At 46.0% G+C, this 15,301-nt stretch overlaps 1 protein-coding gene across 1 annotated transcript; it reads left to right on the top strand.

Annotated features, from left to right (window-relative positions):
- Window positions 1–10,407: 10,407 nt before the first annotated feature.
- On the top strand, window positions 10,408–14,505 carry GHRH (growth hormone releasing hormone; the record flags this gene model as incomplete). The annotated part of the gene is made up of 6 exons (XM_082491323.1): window positions 10,408–10,487; window positions 11,310–11,441; window positions 12,331–12,435; window positions 13,043–13,180; window positions 13,526–13,582; window positions 14,481–14,505. 6 exons carry the CDS (start codon window positions 10,408–10,410, stop codon window positions 14,503–14,505), a joined length of 537 nt encoding a protein of 178 aa, XP_082347449.1.
- Window positions 14,506–15,301: the final 796 nt, after the last annotated feature.

The raw sequence follows: 15,301 nt of genomic DNA, 5'->3' as shown, positions 1-15,301 counted from the left end.
TTGCTAAGGGCGGCCTGCGGGCGGCCCCGGGGTCTGCGGGGCCGGGTTGCTCCCGAAGCCGCTCGGTTTCACGCTGCCGCGGGCCCCCAGCGCTGTGGGCGCCTGTGGGTGCCGACCCCGCGGTGGGTCCCCACGGCCAGGCCCGTGTAGGCCCCTCTGGCAGCAAAGCACCCCGGGCCTTTACACCTCAGGGTTAATGTACTCGCCCCCTACATCAGTTGTGAGCATTTTAATCCCTGCCATCAGTAGCGTGGCCTTTCAGTTTATCTGCGAGGTTTTGATCTGCTCCCTTGAAGTGCTCTGGCAGCAACAATTAAGACATGCAGTTCTGACTTTGCTCTTGCTGTGGATATTTTTAAAAAATTTTTAATGTCCCGTTTCAGTATCCAGCTCTGAAATGGAGATGTCTCGATAAGATGACCTACAAAGAGAAAAATGGCTGTGCTCTGTTTTGCTCCTTTGTGGTATTTAAAGAATCCGATTTGTTTTGCCCTTTTCCTAACCCTAAAATATCAGTAATGCCAGGTTAGTTTTGCTGCAGAGCTTTATTATCAGAGCACCTAAATACTTCGGGGCAAACCTAATCGGTTACTTATCTACTGAGGGAGTAAGGTATGTCATTTGTAATAAAAGGATTTGCTAGGCTGTTACCAAGCATTTGAATTAAATGGGTATTAATAAAAACAATTTCAAAGGTTTTAAGCAATTGGATTAAAAACCTTTCATCTTTTTTACTGCAGAAGACTTTACAGACAACTGGAGAATGTGTATGGCTGTGAGTTGCAGAGGCCAGAGACACTTGTACAAAGAAACTCTTCTAGCATAAAAATCCTAAGAAAAAAAGGACTCTCAATAATTACCAGAGGTTCCACTGCTCCTAGTAAGTGGCTGTACTGGCTAAGAGATAGACCCAGAGATCAGGAAAGGGAGTAAATTCTGCCCTTTCAGCTCCCAAACACTATTTAGGACACAAAAACACTGAGGAGGGAGAAATAATTCCGTGAAAGTGAATGTCAGGAGAGATCCTATCAATATGGATTAAAAGGCCAGATTAAATGCTTCCCAGTACAACCAGTACACTGAATTTCGTGGGGCTGCTGTCCACACACACCTTCCCATGGGCTCTGATCCTCGCATCTTGACGTTTGCAGGCAAAAGGGGAAATACACACTTAGATTGCACCAATACTGTATGATTTCTTCCTTTCTCCTCCTCTCCCCCAACACAAATGGCACCACTTAGTCTAAGCAGAAATAGGCAGGTGGGGAATGCCAGTCTGTCCCCTCCGTGCCGAGACTTTCAAACACTTTGACAGCAAAGCCAGGCTCTGCAGAGGAGACCCTCCGCCTTTGAACCGCAAGCAGGTGGTGCCATTAGCCCACACTGGCTGTGTGCCTTTCACCAGCACCACACTGACCCATTCGTTTCAGCTGATTGTGAAATGATAAAAAGGGAAGCTATTTATTAAAAAAGGGAAGATTTTTCCAAAGCCTACGAGATGTAGATGGGTTTCAAAGCTAAAATAGATTCAACAAGTGGAAATGGCAATTTTGTCAGCACCCAATTCCAAGTAGAGACAGAGCTCAGGCATTAAGTGTTTCTCCAAATCCAGATCATCCTTAGCTTTTTTGAGTTCTTTCTACATTTCTTCTTTGGTTTGCATTGCAGTATTTCCTGCACGTCTTTGCAGTGAGATCTATTTATTATCATTCACTGCACGTGTACCATATCCTTATGCACCAAGGTCTTCTCATCCTCAGGTTGCATATTATTATTCAGCCAGGAAAAAATTAGTAACAACTGCCTTCATTTTTCAGCCCTTACTGGAAACGTGACCTTCCTCACTCCCTCTCCGTAAACTACATTTTACTTTCTCAATACCAGTAACACATTTCACTCAAATTCTGTTTTTCATCAGAAGCTTTCAAAGCACTTTTCCAAGGTGAGCAGCAATAGCAGCGTTTGGATTCTGATGGGAAACCAAGTCACAGAAAATATGTAGACCAACACCCAGCCTGCCTGATGGGAAGAGGAGTCATTGGGGTAGTCACTAGAGCTCTCTGTGCAGAGGGTGGGTGTTCACAGACCCTTTTTCTACACTGCCTCTCCATCCCAGAGTATGAAGGTTTCAGTGCTTCCAAAAATCAGGACTAGGGTTCTCAAGTGGGGCACCAGCACCCAAGAATCAGCAGCTGAAGGACCTTTGTGAGCCTGTTTGCCACAAGTCAGTGACAGGGTTAGGACTGAAGCCTTGTTCATTGATTCTGGCTGTAACGTGCTGGGTAACCTTCCAGCCAAGGCTCCTTTCCAAACTGAAATAACAGCAGCAAGACCAAAGACAAACTCCTTAATTACTGAGATTCACTGCTGCCATCCGAGCTCTGTCTGCTGGGGCTGGAAGAGGAAGGAGATGGTATTTAGAGAGCCAGAAATTCAGGAACCAGTTACTCACAAGCCTACAGCTGAGTGTAACATGCTGACATCTGGCTGAAACTCTTGGCAGTTCACTTGGGCGATGCTGAAATGCTCCAGCAGCTCTGCTAGGAAATAAACAGACCCAGACAGGTACAAGCTCTATAAGTGGATCTCGCCCGCAGAGCTCATCAGGCTTCCTGACAGATACACATCTCGCAGGCTGGTGCCATTTGTTCTATTGTAGTCTCAGTGATACGTTAATGTTTGAAGATTAAGTAGGCTTTTCAAGCAGCCTTTTAACACTGTGAGACAGTCCTTTCTGATAGCACTTCTTGCACATTTTGAATTACTGATTTATTTTGTCTATTTTTAATCTGATCCCTTGTTTCAGACTCACTCTCATAGTGCAAACTGTGCTCTCATCCAGAGGAACTCCTTCCTTGAGATTATTTTAACAAAAGTTTGTATTCAGCTTCCTACCAATCTGAATTCCTCAAGGGAAAATCCTCCCCAGGAAATCTTTTGATGTTCAAAGGACTGAGTCTGGAGGATCCGAACATCCAAATGCCAGCACTTGGTTTCTCCACCTTGGAAGGACAAAATCTTGTATAATTTTCTAATGGCAAGTCTCACCACACCTGCTGGGTTTAAGTTTTGGGTCCTCTGCTTCTTCCGCAGCACAGGCCAAATCTTGTCTTTCTCATCTCATTTTTGTTTGCCTGCCTTCCACAGAAATGATTGCATTTTTGCTAAGAACTTAGGAATGAAAGTTACTGTGTACACACCAGTAATGGACAATGTAATTAAATGATTGATGATCAATTTATTTATAATGTGCCTTAGTTCTGCCACTTGGGATAAAACATTTGAACCAAAATGTGTCCTCTAAGATGGCAAACCTAGGCAAAAAATATAACTTCTAATATTTGGTAGTTCTGTTTAATTTACCATTTGGGCATTTGCGATAAGTTAGTCACCACCACATCTCGCAAGTAAAAGAAAACCAGAGAGAACAGTTGTGTGGGGCTCTCTCAGGAGTGGTAGGGATTGGAGGAGCTGGGGACCAACAGCCACCATCTTGTGCCATTTTGGAGAACTGCAGAAAATTTTTCAATAGCTGAGCAAATGGAATGTTTTTTTTTTTTTTGGTATTTGATGAGTTGCTTCCTACTGTCATTAGTTTCAACCTCACAAGGTGAGCAGCACCATTTCACATGCTGCTCAGCCTATCTGAAGCTGTAAGTTGCTCACCTGGAATAGACAGGGGCAATTTTTTAAAGTATGGCGTGGAGACTGGAGGAGGTAAAGCTAAGAGGAAATCAATACCTGGGAAATTGCTGCAGGATCCTAACACTGTGTCCTTTGTCAGTGAAGGACTGGCACTGAAATAAAACTAGCTGGCGTGTGCTTCACCCTAGTACTCTCAGGACCTCAGGTCTGCATGGATCTGACTCCGAAACCCAGCAGTTCCAGCTGCAGAAGGTACCTGTGGCAGCTTGTACCAGGCCATAGACTCCATTGGGCTTGCACCGGTGTGGTCTTGGGTTTAGAGCACAAATCGGCAGTTACCCACTGTGCACTGCTAACTTGAAGAAATGATCTGTGAGAGGTAATTTGAGTGTTCCATACCTGGTTTAGGAGCCAGCGGATGCTGACTACACTAGCCATGGTAGGGAGGAGAGGTGGAGAGAAATGGGGACGGTTCTAGGGACAAATCAAGAGATATTCTAAAGAGAAAAAGCTGTTCATTTTGCAAAACAAGTTTATCATCTGTTGTGACAAATTATTACTGAAGCTACCCCTAAAATGAAGGTCCCATGAGGAATGCTGTCACACAACTAGTACATTTAGACTTTGGATGCCACTGATACGCACAGAGCGGCTCTCAGGCTGTGAGGGGTGCAGAACTGCAGCCAGAGTCACCCTCCTGCATGTGCAGGGGGTACCAGATCTACCTGCACGACTACCCTACTGAAAAAATGACCCTGAGAACACAGACCACAGTTGCCAGCTCAAATATACAGTGCAACACAAATGGATGCAAAACTGGCTCCAAACAGCACTGGATCCTATCACAGTCTGTAGCATCTTCATCCAGAGCCGTTAGCAGCCCGAGCACCCATTGTGGGACTCAAGCCGTGGCTGAACTGCTGGCAGCAGTGGGGAACAGAGCCATTTCTGCTGCAGCAGAAGTAGCCTCAGTAGCCAGAGGGAGAGCTCAAGGAGTCTGGTCGAGGAGCTCCAGAAATAACCCTTCTGGGCTCTGGGAAGATACGAAGGTTTTGACTAAAGCTAGGACAGGAGATCCCAGGGACAGAAAAGCAGCTCTATTTATGCTATTTCAGAACTCCTAAGCTGCATACACCCAACGGAGCCTGGAGGATTTTTAGAAGTTTCTGCTGCCTCCCGGAATTAATCTGAAGTCATAAAGAGAAATTGTTGTTGTGTGAGTCTTGCTGGGTCCAGCTGTGCGTAACAGGAACCCAACCCAGGCAGCACAAGGAAACCCCTAGGATGATGGAGCTTTATATAGCCTTCTTTGAACGCAGTTCACTTGAGATATGAACGCGGATCACAGCCCTCCTAATCCAAGCTGGGCAGCAGGCAGCTATAAACAAGTCAATTATAGACTGATTCCCCTTGATCTGAGAGATATTGCCCAGTACCTTACAGCATCTCTGTGTAAGGCAATGGGCCAGGCAGATGGAGAATTAGCTCAAAACCATGCTATAGGATAATACCTTGAAATAGCATAGGCTCTCGACTGGTTTAACAACATGGTCTGATTCATCTGTTCAGCCAGTGTAGCACTAAGACAGTGGAAGAAAAATAATTCATGCTGAAAAATTGGTGCAACCGGCCTCACACATGAGAGAACACGAACAGATTGTTTCAAAAAAGCAAACAAAAATTCCTTCCCAGTTTGCAGAGACAGCGCATGGCTTTGTGCACCAATAGAGAGATTTTGGAAACCCTGCTCTGTGCTACCCAGAAATCCCCTTCTCCAGTGTTCATGGTAGATGATACAAGTGATATACCTGCCTAATTTGCACAGCAGCTCCTCTCCCCATGAACAGGCTGGTGCCATTTTTGTTTTTAACTGGAGGAAGGCAGTAGTGCTTGCTTCTCTTCACGCTGCTGTTCTGTTTCTTGATGCCACTAGGAAGGGTCAGCTACTCAGTTCAGGGTCAGCTCAAGCTCCTGCTTTGGTCCATTCAAACCTTTTTCATAATTTATCTGCAAAGTGGCCTGGTCCTGATTTGATAACAAAGGGAACATGAGCTCTTGGAGCACTCAAAGCAGGGAAAGCCCAAAGGTGTTGGTGCACATCTGTGTAGGTATAGAGCAACTGTTATTTAACACCACAGAGTCATTTGGTGCGCTGAGCTCACTCAAGCCTTTCCAAATGGTTGGTTACTGCTTACTGAGAGCCCACAGTTTGGAAGGGTCACTAAGTGAGCCATATTCACAGCACTGATTTCTCACCTCAGCACGAAGCAAAGAGGCAACGGCAGAGAGTTGGACCAGCGCTGAATGCTTTTGACGCCCTGCACACACAGGCACCCATGTGCACACCAGATGCACTGTCCTTCCCTACAATCCACTTCTGTCACCAATAGCTGCGATGAGTGCTCTGGTGCAAGGCGAAGGTATTCGGCAGCAGGCAGATATGAGTCATCTCACCTGCTAAAACTTCTTCCCAGCATCGAGTCACGCAAGCTCTGAGACAGGAAGGTCTGGGTCTCAATCAATTCTGGTCATTATAAAGTCAATACTAAAAATCTGGCAGGTGGAACTCATGCCGGCACCTCATTTTTAACTCCTCTGAACTGTCCTGGTCTTTGTGGCACCAAGGCTATGTGTTCTTTTTAATGGGGTTTTCATAAACCTTGTTCCAGGAATGAAAACAGCTGCCAGCGCATGCAGCACCCCAGGGAAGACCCTCGCCTTTTTCCCGAGCACATGAACGGAGCAGGGCTCCCCAGCTGCTTTGTGTGCTTAATATGAAGCTGTGATGTTTGCGAGGGACTGAAGCATGAACTGCCCCACTAACGCTGGCAGGTGTGAGTAACAAAGGAGAAGGAAGAAAAGGCTGATAATCAAAGAAAAAGAAGATAGCAAAAAGATAAACCCTCCTGAGCAGGCAGTGCGAGAAAGTATTAATGGTTAACTCTCTCTCATTATGGAGTAGGAGGAAAAAATGCAATTGCAAAGGGAAAGAGAAGTTTACCTTGCAAAGCAAATTTGTCATTCACTTTGCCAGACTATTGTTGTTATTATTTGTTCTTTATTCTTTGAACGATAAAGAGAAAGCGTGCAAATGACCCTCAACTACAGGCATAACCCTCTGCCCACAACCTCCCTGCCTGCGTCCTTGCACGCACAAAAAGGAGGATGCTAAACACAGCCTTTGAAATTCAGGAGGATAATTGATTCTCTGACGTGTAGAAGCCCACAGGACTCCTGAGGGAGCACAGGTATAAAAAGAGGAGATGCACCTCCCTGGCAGCCAGAGGACAGCTGGGGGGAGATCTGAGAGTGTCCTCCCCGCTCAGCGCGTGTCCCGCGTCCTGCCCAGGCACTGCGTGGAGGGGACGGACCCAGCAGGGCTCACCGAAGCAGCTCTAGAGAATAAGAAGTTGTATTTGCAACAGGGAAAGAAGACACCTGAGCAGGAGCCAATCTAGGAAGCGCTTGTTTTCTAAGGGAAAGGTAAGTGTGAGTCTCTGTATATGCATTTAACAAGATAATGTCTATTTGGAAATTTGAGACAATTAAATTACACCAAAATGCAATCAAAGCTGGCATCAGTAATTAGCTTTGCCAGGTACAATATACTTTGTACCATACAAGATCTTTTGGTACCAAGTTATAGAATGAAATAATAATTGAACTATAGGATAAATGCAAATCAATAGAATTATAATACAGATGAGCCTTGTAAAGACACGTTAGACATTTACTAGCTGTAGCACAGTTTTCCTATTTCGTTATACTGATGCAAGTCCCTTTTACCCTGGAAAATGAATGCCGTTTTACTTACCCATCAATAAAACTGTGTTTGAGCCAAACCAAAGTGTGAGGAGAAACGCAACGGTGTGTTACAGATAACACAAAGCCAGCTACAACGAGGCAGCGTAAGGCACTTAAAAGGATTTCTGCTTTTCTAATGTAGTATTTCATAGCAAAAAAGTCTGAACTTTATAAAACTGCAGGCACAGTAAAAGCTTCATTTCATCTACATAGTGGTATTTTTAAGACTGATCGGGTTAAGGTTTCAGAAACAGTAAAAGAGATAGTTACCCCATCTCTCCAATATCATTGTGACAATGCTGCTGTTAGCATTGCACAGGATGGAACGAAGCTATTATGCTTTATCTGCTGGAATGGTGCTAAAAGCTTTTCATCTTAATGGGAATTTATTTATTAATAATTTTTTCACATACTGCCAGAATGGAAAGTAAGATGTCCCTCACCTCGGGAGATTTTTGAAGGTGACAAGGTTTTGCAGAGCTGTCAAGCTGCCTGTATGCAGGGTGAGACTTCAATTCCCCGGGTCCTCCTCTGAAATAGCAGACACTTCTGGGAAGGTGTTAGGACTTTCATTTTGGACTCCTTCCCGAGGGAAAAAGGGAGACAGAAAATGCCCAAAAAGCTGGGATGAGCAGCAGACTGTAGTTAAGGGACAGAAGACAAAGCAGGACAGGGGAAGAAAGGTAAAGCCAGAAACAAACAAGAAAAAAAAAAAACAAAAACCAAACCAACATTGTAAAGAAACTAATAGTAGAGAAATGAAAAAAATAAATCTCAAAGGGACAAAAAGTGATTCTGGAGAAAACCCCAGCATGCAAAGAAGAGAAACCAGATACAGAAAGTGGTAATCAGGGCTGTATACTAGGAAGAAAAAAAGGGAAGCACACAACATTTGGCTAGGTTTTCTTTTACATTGGTATTTCACTTCTCAGCTCACATAGCAGCTTTCCTGCTACTGACTACATCTCCTGGTTGGCATTCCCTACAGATGCTGGTGCCACAGTCTCCTGGTACCCCCCAACAGATGCTTTAGATCATTTCCTCTGTCTAGAAAGATCTGATTGGGGATTTGTCTTGGAGATATTTAGGGGAGAGGCACAAACAGGAAATGCTTTTTCAAGTTTAAATGAAAAAGGGAGAAAAAAAAAAAAAAGGTAGGAAATTTGCTCTAAAACCAGAAGCCCTGTAAGTCTTTCTCAAAGCACTCTGTTGCTTCTTCTGAGTATTCCTCGACTCTCTGAGGGGCCCGAGTGATTCCGTAAGAGACCAGGTATCAGAGGCAGGGGATGCCACCCATAAATTCACAAGAAGCTCTGCTGGAGCCAGAAGCATCAGTGCTGCTCCCCACGGAACAGATGGGGAAGCTGCTGGTCCCTCAGCTGGGACCATGAGCAGCTGGAAACAGGGACTGGGCTGAGACTGAATGTGTGATAAAAAACCCCATTTCTTAGTGCACTGCCTTTTCCCATGTCTGCCCATGCACTTGTGACACTGCCACTAATTCTGTTATTAGCTTCCATGGTATCAAGATTGAGCCACTTGCATGAGCATTGGTTCTTAATTAACCTCCCCTCCCCCCCCCCAATATTTTGATCTACTTTCAGGACAGTGGGCAGCTATGTACAAGCAGAAAATCAGAGCTCACTGCTGATATTTCCCATCAGAATGGGCCCCCTCCTGCCACGATCAGGTGTAAAACCCACTGCTCAGAAAGTTTGCTTGGGAAATTAGAAGCCCAACCTTTCCATTTGGAAACTGCACTTTGCAACAAAGTATTATTATACATTTGAAAAGTGTTGGTTTTTTTAAAAAAAAATCTAGAGTTTTTTTTTTTTCCTTTTACAGAGATCAAACATCTTTCTGCTCTTTTCTTGTGTAAAATAAGACAGGGAATGGGGAAACTTGGTATTTTAAAGATTTCTATCACATTCTTAAAGAATCTTTTTTGAGCAAAAGATCAATCGCTTTCAACCAAAACTTAGGAAGAGCCTTCACTGAAATACCTTCCTACTGTCCCTCGCTTCCAATGACAAAAACATCGCATTCTGCTCCCGAGGGTGTGCGACCTCAAACGACTCAGTCCTGAGTCATTCATAGCACTTCAGCCAGCCCAGGACCAGTGCTCAGAGCTGTGCAGGGGCTCCTCTAGACACAGTGGCTGTTCAGCTCTCCCGAAGGGATGTATTTTGGTTCAGTCCCTCCTCTCCCCAAGCACAACAACTGAAGGAACAGTTTGCACTTTGTTCAGCTAACCAAGCTCAGCACTGTTGCCTTTGATAAATGCATTTGCCAGGGTTACCTCCAGGCCACTACTACCCCTCTGCCCAGGAATTTTATTTGGGTTTCCCTGTTTCTCCCCAATCTCCGGACAGCCAGCAAGGCAGCCCAGTCAACTGTTATGCACAGACCTGCGCTGTACAGCCATGTGGGCAGACACACATCCCCAGGAGAGCACAGGGCAGGAGAGGTCCCAGGGGCCGGTCACAGATGGTCCTGTGCAGGCAGAGGCTGCTTTTGGCAGTCCCTGCTAACTGCAGCCTTCCAGCATCCAGGTGTTCTTACACTGGTATTTACAGCCAGTGCAGTGGTCCCCAGGGCTATCCCAGCCTGAGAGCTCTCCTTCAACCACTGGGGGGGGGGGCAGGTCAATAAGGGGGTCCCACAACGTGGAACCCTACTGATCAGCCCTGCCCCCTGACCCAAGGGACACACCAGCTCCCTGAGGGGTCACACACAGCCACTGCACGCCCTAGCAAAGACTTTGCCACATCAAGACATCACTGCATCGGGAAGCACCATAACCATAAACAGAGGCACGCTTCCAGTCCCTTTGTGCCAATGACTGAGCAGGGGGACCAGGAACACGAAGGCGGCACTTGGCCTCCCCTCCTGGCCCTGAGCATCTCACTGCCGCTGACTCACACTGCTCTGCGTTTCAGGTGTCCAAAAGAGTGGAAGATGCTGGATAAGGCCACTCCGCTCCTCTTCCTGCATTTAGTTGCATGCTCCATCTCCTCTCCTCTCTACCCAGCTCTCAGGTAAGCTAATGAACGCTTTATCCACACTGTCACTCCCTACCTCATCTCTGACCTTGTGCAAAATAAGCACGTGCCAAACTAAGCTTGCCAGCACTTCTGAAAGCCAGATGGACCGTTCGTGAGTTGGTAAGCCTATTTCTTTACCCATTTTTTTGGGTACACTACTAGCCTAGGGGCAGTTTCCAAAGAAGGTGGGCACCTGACATAGAAGATTTCAGCCCAAGCAGTTGGTTTTGGAATTAAATGTGTGGTCCTATAAAGGGAAATCTGGCAGTCTTCAAAGCAGGCAGCACCTCCAGCTCCATCCTTGATTAAAATTTGTGCCTGCAGGCTACCTGCATTGAAATCAGAACTGCAGGTATTTTAGTACATGGACTTAACAGCTGCCTATTAATATTTTCAAGTATTTCCTTGCTGACTGTTGTAATATTATTTCCTACCTCTACAAATCAATGGAAGCACAAAACTGAGCACTGGGTTCTATAATCTGGATTTGCAATGTCCCATAGGAAATGCTTTAGACTTGTGCCAAAGCCATGGCATAACAATACCAGAATTACTGGAATTTTGCTCAAGGATGCTGGGATCTCAGGGAGGGGAAAGTGTGTTTGAGGCAGCTCTGTTAACCATCTTTTCACTGCTGAAATAGCTTCAGGGCAGTTTCTAGTTGGGGAGAGTTATGGCCAACACTCGTGTTACCGATGAAATGGGCATGGCAAAAGGAGAAAGAAAAAGCAGGAGAACAGGGAGTAGTGATTAAGAAAAGCGATCCCTGACTTGAATTAAGCACGTCTCGCAGTTTGCCTTGGGTTTGTCTTGCAGGTACAGCCCAGGGCCAGTTGATGGCAAGGCCGTGAACTTCCAGCTACAGCACAGCAGCCCATTGCAGAGCCATAACCCCTCAGTGGAAGATCAAGATGAGGAGGGTTTGTTAACAGACCACACTGAGAAAAGGTTTGTGCCTCACCTCTCAGCCCTGCTGCAGCAAGAGTACACTGATTACAATCTTCCCCCAGCCCAGGAACAGAGTAGCAGGTCATTTAGTCCCACCAGCACCACAAAGTCCAGGCTCCAGGGGGAGAACACAGCTGAGCCCTGCAACCGCAGAAGGCTGGGACTGTGTCATCTCTCACCATCACCCATGTTCAGAGCTATCCCCCAGCAGCAGGGACATACTGACAAGTGCACAGTCACACACCCAGCACTCCTGCAGGGAACATAGTTTTCCACCCAGCTCTGGGAATCCATCTGTACGGTTGTTAGAGCCTCTCCTTTCCACCCCCGCCAGGAGATGAAGGATGGTCATTTCTGTCTGAAGCAGAGGATTCATCCTTACGACAGTGGGACCATCCAAACAGTTTGTGCTTCCCTTACCTGTGGATTTTTGGGAGCCTGGGTTTAACCACAGGCTAGCGACCTGCTGGAGGCTCCTGCCACCTCATCCCAGACACAGCCCTCCCAGGAGATGACAGTGCTGCCACAGAGCACAGGAACGTCGCAGCTCCAGCTCTGCCCTCTCCCAGCCTGTGGTTCTCCTCCTTTCTACTGGTTCTCTGACCCATTTGGTCTGTAGGCGGTTCTCCTTATTTGTTTTAGTGTGGATACTGATTAACAGACATTTTATTTTGCATGCTGCCTCCACGTCAGGACTGAGCTCCCTCAAATCCTTTTACCCTCCAACACTAATGCAGTCCAATACCAAAAGGCATTTGCTCTGCTTTCCTGCTCCTGATCTCAGCAGTGCTACATCTGGTGTATTTTACCATCTGAAACACCCCTTTCTCTCCTGGAAGGTTCATTACTAGCTCAGAGAATATACCTCATCCTTGTCTTTCACCCCTAGAATGCAACGCCATGCTGATGCCATATTCACCGACAACTACCGGAAATTCTTGGGGCAGATTTCCGCCCGCAAATTCTTACAGACCATCATTGGCAAGCGGCTTGGGTAAGCCACAGTGCTTTGCTGTCCTAGGGCTAATGTTTTGCTTATTACACTGGGCAGTTTTTTTCATGCATGTAGGAGAAATAGCTGCCTTCCACTGCAACAGAAGCAACCTCTCCTGCTGTTCCACATCCCGAAGGCCATCCCGCATGCCTATGTCTCGGATCCCCCTAATCACAGCTATCATTAAGCAGCCTAATTAATCTTTTCCTCCCAGGCTATAGGCATCAGATGAGCTGAGAGCTCTGCCATAATATCAACAAGCAGTAAGATTTGCAAATAGTAGTTGCAATGATCATTCACCGGTAGGAAACGGTTATTCCTGTTTGAACACAGAAAACAGCCCCTCCACTACCACTCGGGTAGTTTTGACTAGATAGATTAGTGACTGCCACTAAATAAGACCAATTAGTCAGATGCGAGCCAGCTCAAATCCCTCCTCTAAGACAGGAGCAAATACAGCTGATCAATTTCTTACTGAAATTAAGCACAACAGCCCTAGGCTCAGACCCAGCAGGTTCCCTTGCTGTGCTGCTCAGCCTGAGCCGAACTGAGCGAGGGACTAAAAAGCATCTCTGAAACAAAGATGTTTCTCATCTTTGCATAATAGAAGCAGTGAGAGCAGCCCAGGAGAAGGCGTGCATGAATTTCTGACAAGGCGCCAGTCTGACAGCATCCTGATGGACAGCCGCTACCACCAACAGATGGTACTAAGGGACTTCCTGGGAGCCATGCTGCAGAATCAAAGGTAGGTGGGAATGAGTTCATTATCTGCTCACCACAGGAATAAGACGAGGTCCTTATTGCTGTCTGGCTTCCAGATGTGAAGCTACTGGATTAAGTATCATCTTTCAGGTACGCTCAGGGAAAGAGTGAATCTCTTACCTGACCCCATAACCCAGCCCTTCCCTTACACAAGAAAGTAGGGTGCAGATAAGGAGCAGCCTGTCCTGAGCCAGCCCACACCACACACAGCGCCGTATTATTGTGCTGTCTTCTCAATGCCATAATTCAGTAAAAAAGTGGTGGAAGAAAAATAATTTCTCTCTCAATCCCAATTATGCCATCACTGCCCTATTCTCTTCTTTCACAGGCCTCAGGACATCAACAGCAGTCAGCTAGGTTTTCCCAGCACCTTGGCTAAGCTCATGTAAATACTTCTCCCTTTTTCATCTCCCCATGCTCTGGTGAGTACCATTCACTGCTAAATTCTGTACATAACACACTGCTGCTGCACTGCTTAAGTGGTTTGAAGGCTCTCCTTCAGCAAAGTCAGTTCCCACTGCTGCCCATGAAAAAGGGCGCTTGACATGATTTAAGGGGGAAAAAACTCCCAATCGATTTTGTGAAGTACCTAAAGTTCTGTTAGTCTGAACAGACAGACCATGAGTGTTGTGAAGCTACATGTGGATGTCTGGGAACAGGCTTGCAGCAACCAAAAGCAGCCTTGTAAAGCTATCTGAGATGGTGTGCCTGACTGTCTGAGCTAGGCTAAAGTAAAGTCTTCCTTCATGAGCAGAGCCTGCCTCTAAATCCCTGGGACATTTCAGTTTTTCTCTGCACTGAACAGGAGAGGGGGTGTTACTGTTTTCTGTACCCCTCACTCCTGAAAGTAGTCACCTGGAACTTGAATTACGCTTTAAATCTTGCCAGCCCTGGGGGACTGACAGCCAGCAGACAGTCCATCCTTGGGAATACCTTCACTTGTACAAATGTCAGTTGCCCTGTTTGAAGCAACCTCATCTTACTCCTCTGTCCCATAGAAATCAAGCATGTCCAACCCTAGCCAACACAATATAAAGGGGTGTGGAGAGACCTGTGTGCCTACTAAACAAAAAAGGGGCTGGGGAGGGGAGGGAAGATCAGAACTACATAAATCGTATCTCTGGATTCAGCTGGGAGAGTGTGGCATTTCAGCGTCTCTCTTGCCATGCTGTTACCTTTCCATGAATAAGGTCAGCTAGGAAAAGCCTCCAAAGAATGAAAAAACTTCTGTGTGCCCTCACAAAGTTTTCTTATAATTCTATTTTCCTCCTGCTTCTGTCTAGAATAATTCAGAGCTTATGGATCTAACTGTACAGTAAGCCCTTCACAGCAATGAAGACATTCCCGGATGTGACCAGCTGGAAACTGATGCATACACTCCTCAGATCTGTTCAAAGGAACAGAGTTCTGATGCACCACTTAATTGACTTCAGTCTTTACAATTTAACGCCCCTCTCTAAATACTGGTCTGTGTACTGAATCAGGAAAAAAAAATACCTCTGTAGTTTAACCTCAGGCTGCTTTACACATAAAGATAAAACAACTAGTACACTTGTAATCCTGGGGACATATTGTCTACTAATTAAAGCTTTCAAATCACGAAGCGTAGCAAAATTTCTGCCAAGTCATCATTCTATTTGAGGGCCTTATTAATAAACATGAGGCCACCAAAAGGCACCTTTAGGCAACTTAGTAAATTGATTACAGCCTCCTCTAAATAGATGCTGATGGCACAACCACACACGCAGCTCAGATCCCAGAGAGGTAAGAGATGAATCCACATGTCTACCACCTATTAGAAACGCCACTGTGGGCTGCTGCTGTCTAGTTCCTCGATACAGAGCCCTGGCAGCAAAACTGAACACTAAAAAGCTCAGCTACAGTTACTGCTCAGCCTTGAGGTGTTCAACCTGAAGCTACAGCTCTGCTAGAGTTAAAGGAGATCCCTGTGCATCAGAGTGGGCTGTCACTATGTTTTAATTCAACGTGCCTCCAGTGGCTCTGAACTCCACCGTGGCTAGAGTTACAACTGTAAATGCTTTCAGAGAAGTAAGTTATTAAGTCAGTGATCTCATACAGCTACTTTCTTCCCTATCACCCCAAT

The sequence above is a fragment of the Vanellus vanellus genome, assembly GCF_965231255.1.
Source record: "Vanellus vanellus genome assembly, chromosome: 15".
Taxonomy (NCBI): domain Eukaryota; kingdom Metazoa; phylum Chordata; class Aves; order Charadriiformes; family Charadriidae; genus Vanellus; species Vanellus vanellus.
Note: the sequence above shows the minus strand (reverse complement) of the source record. Positions and strands in the feature narration are given on the sequence as shown.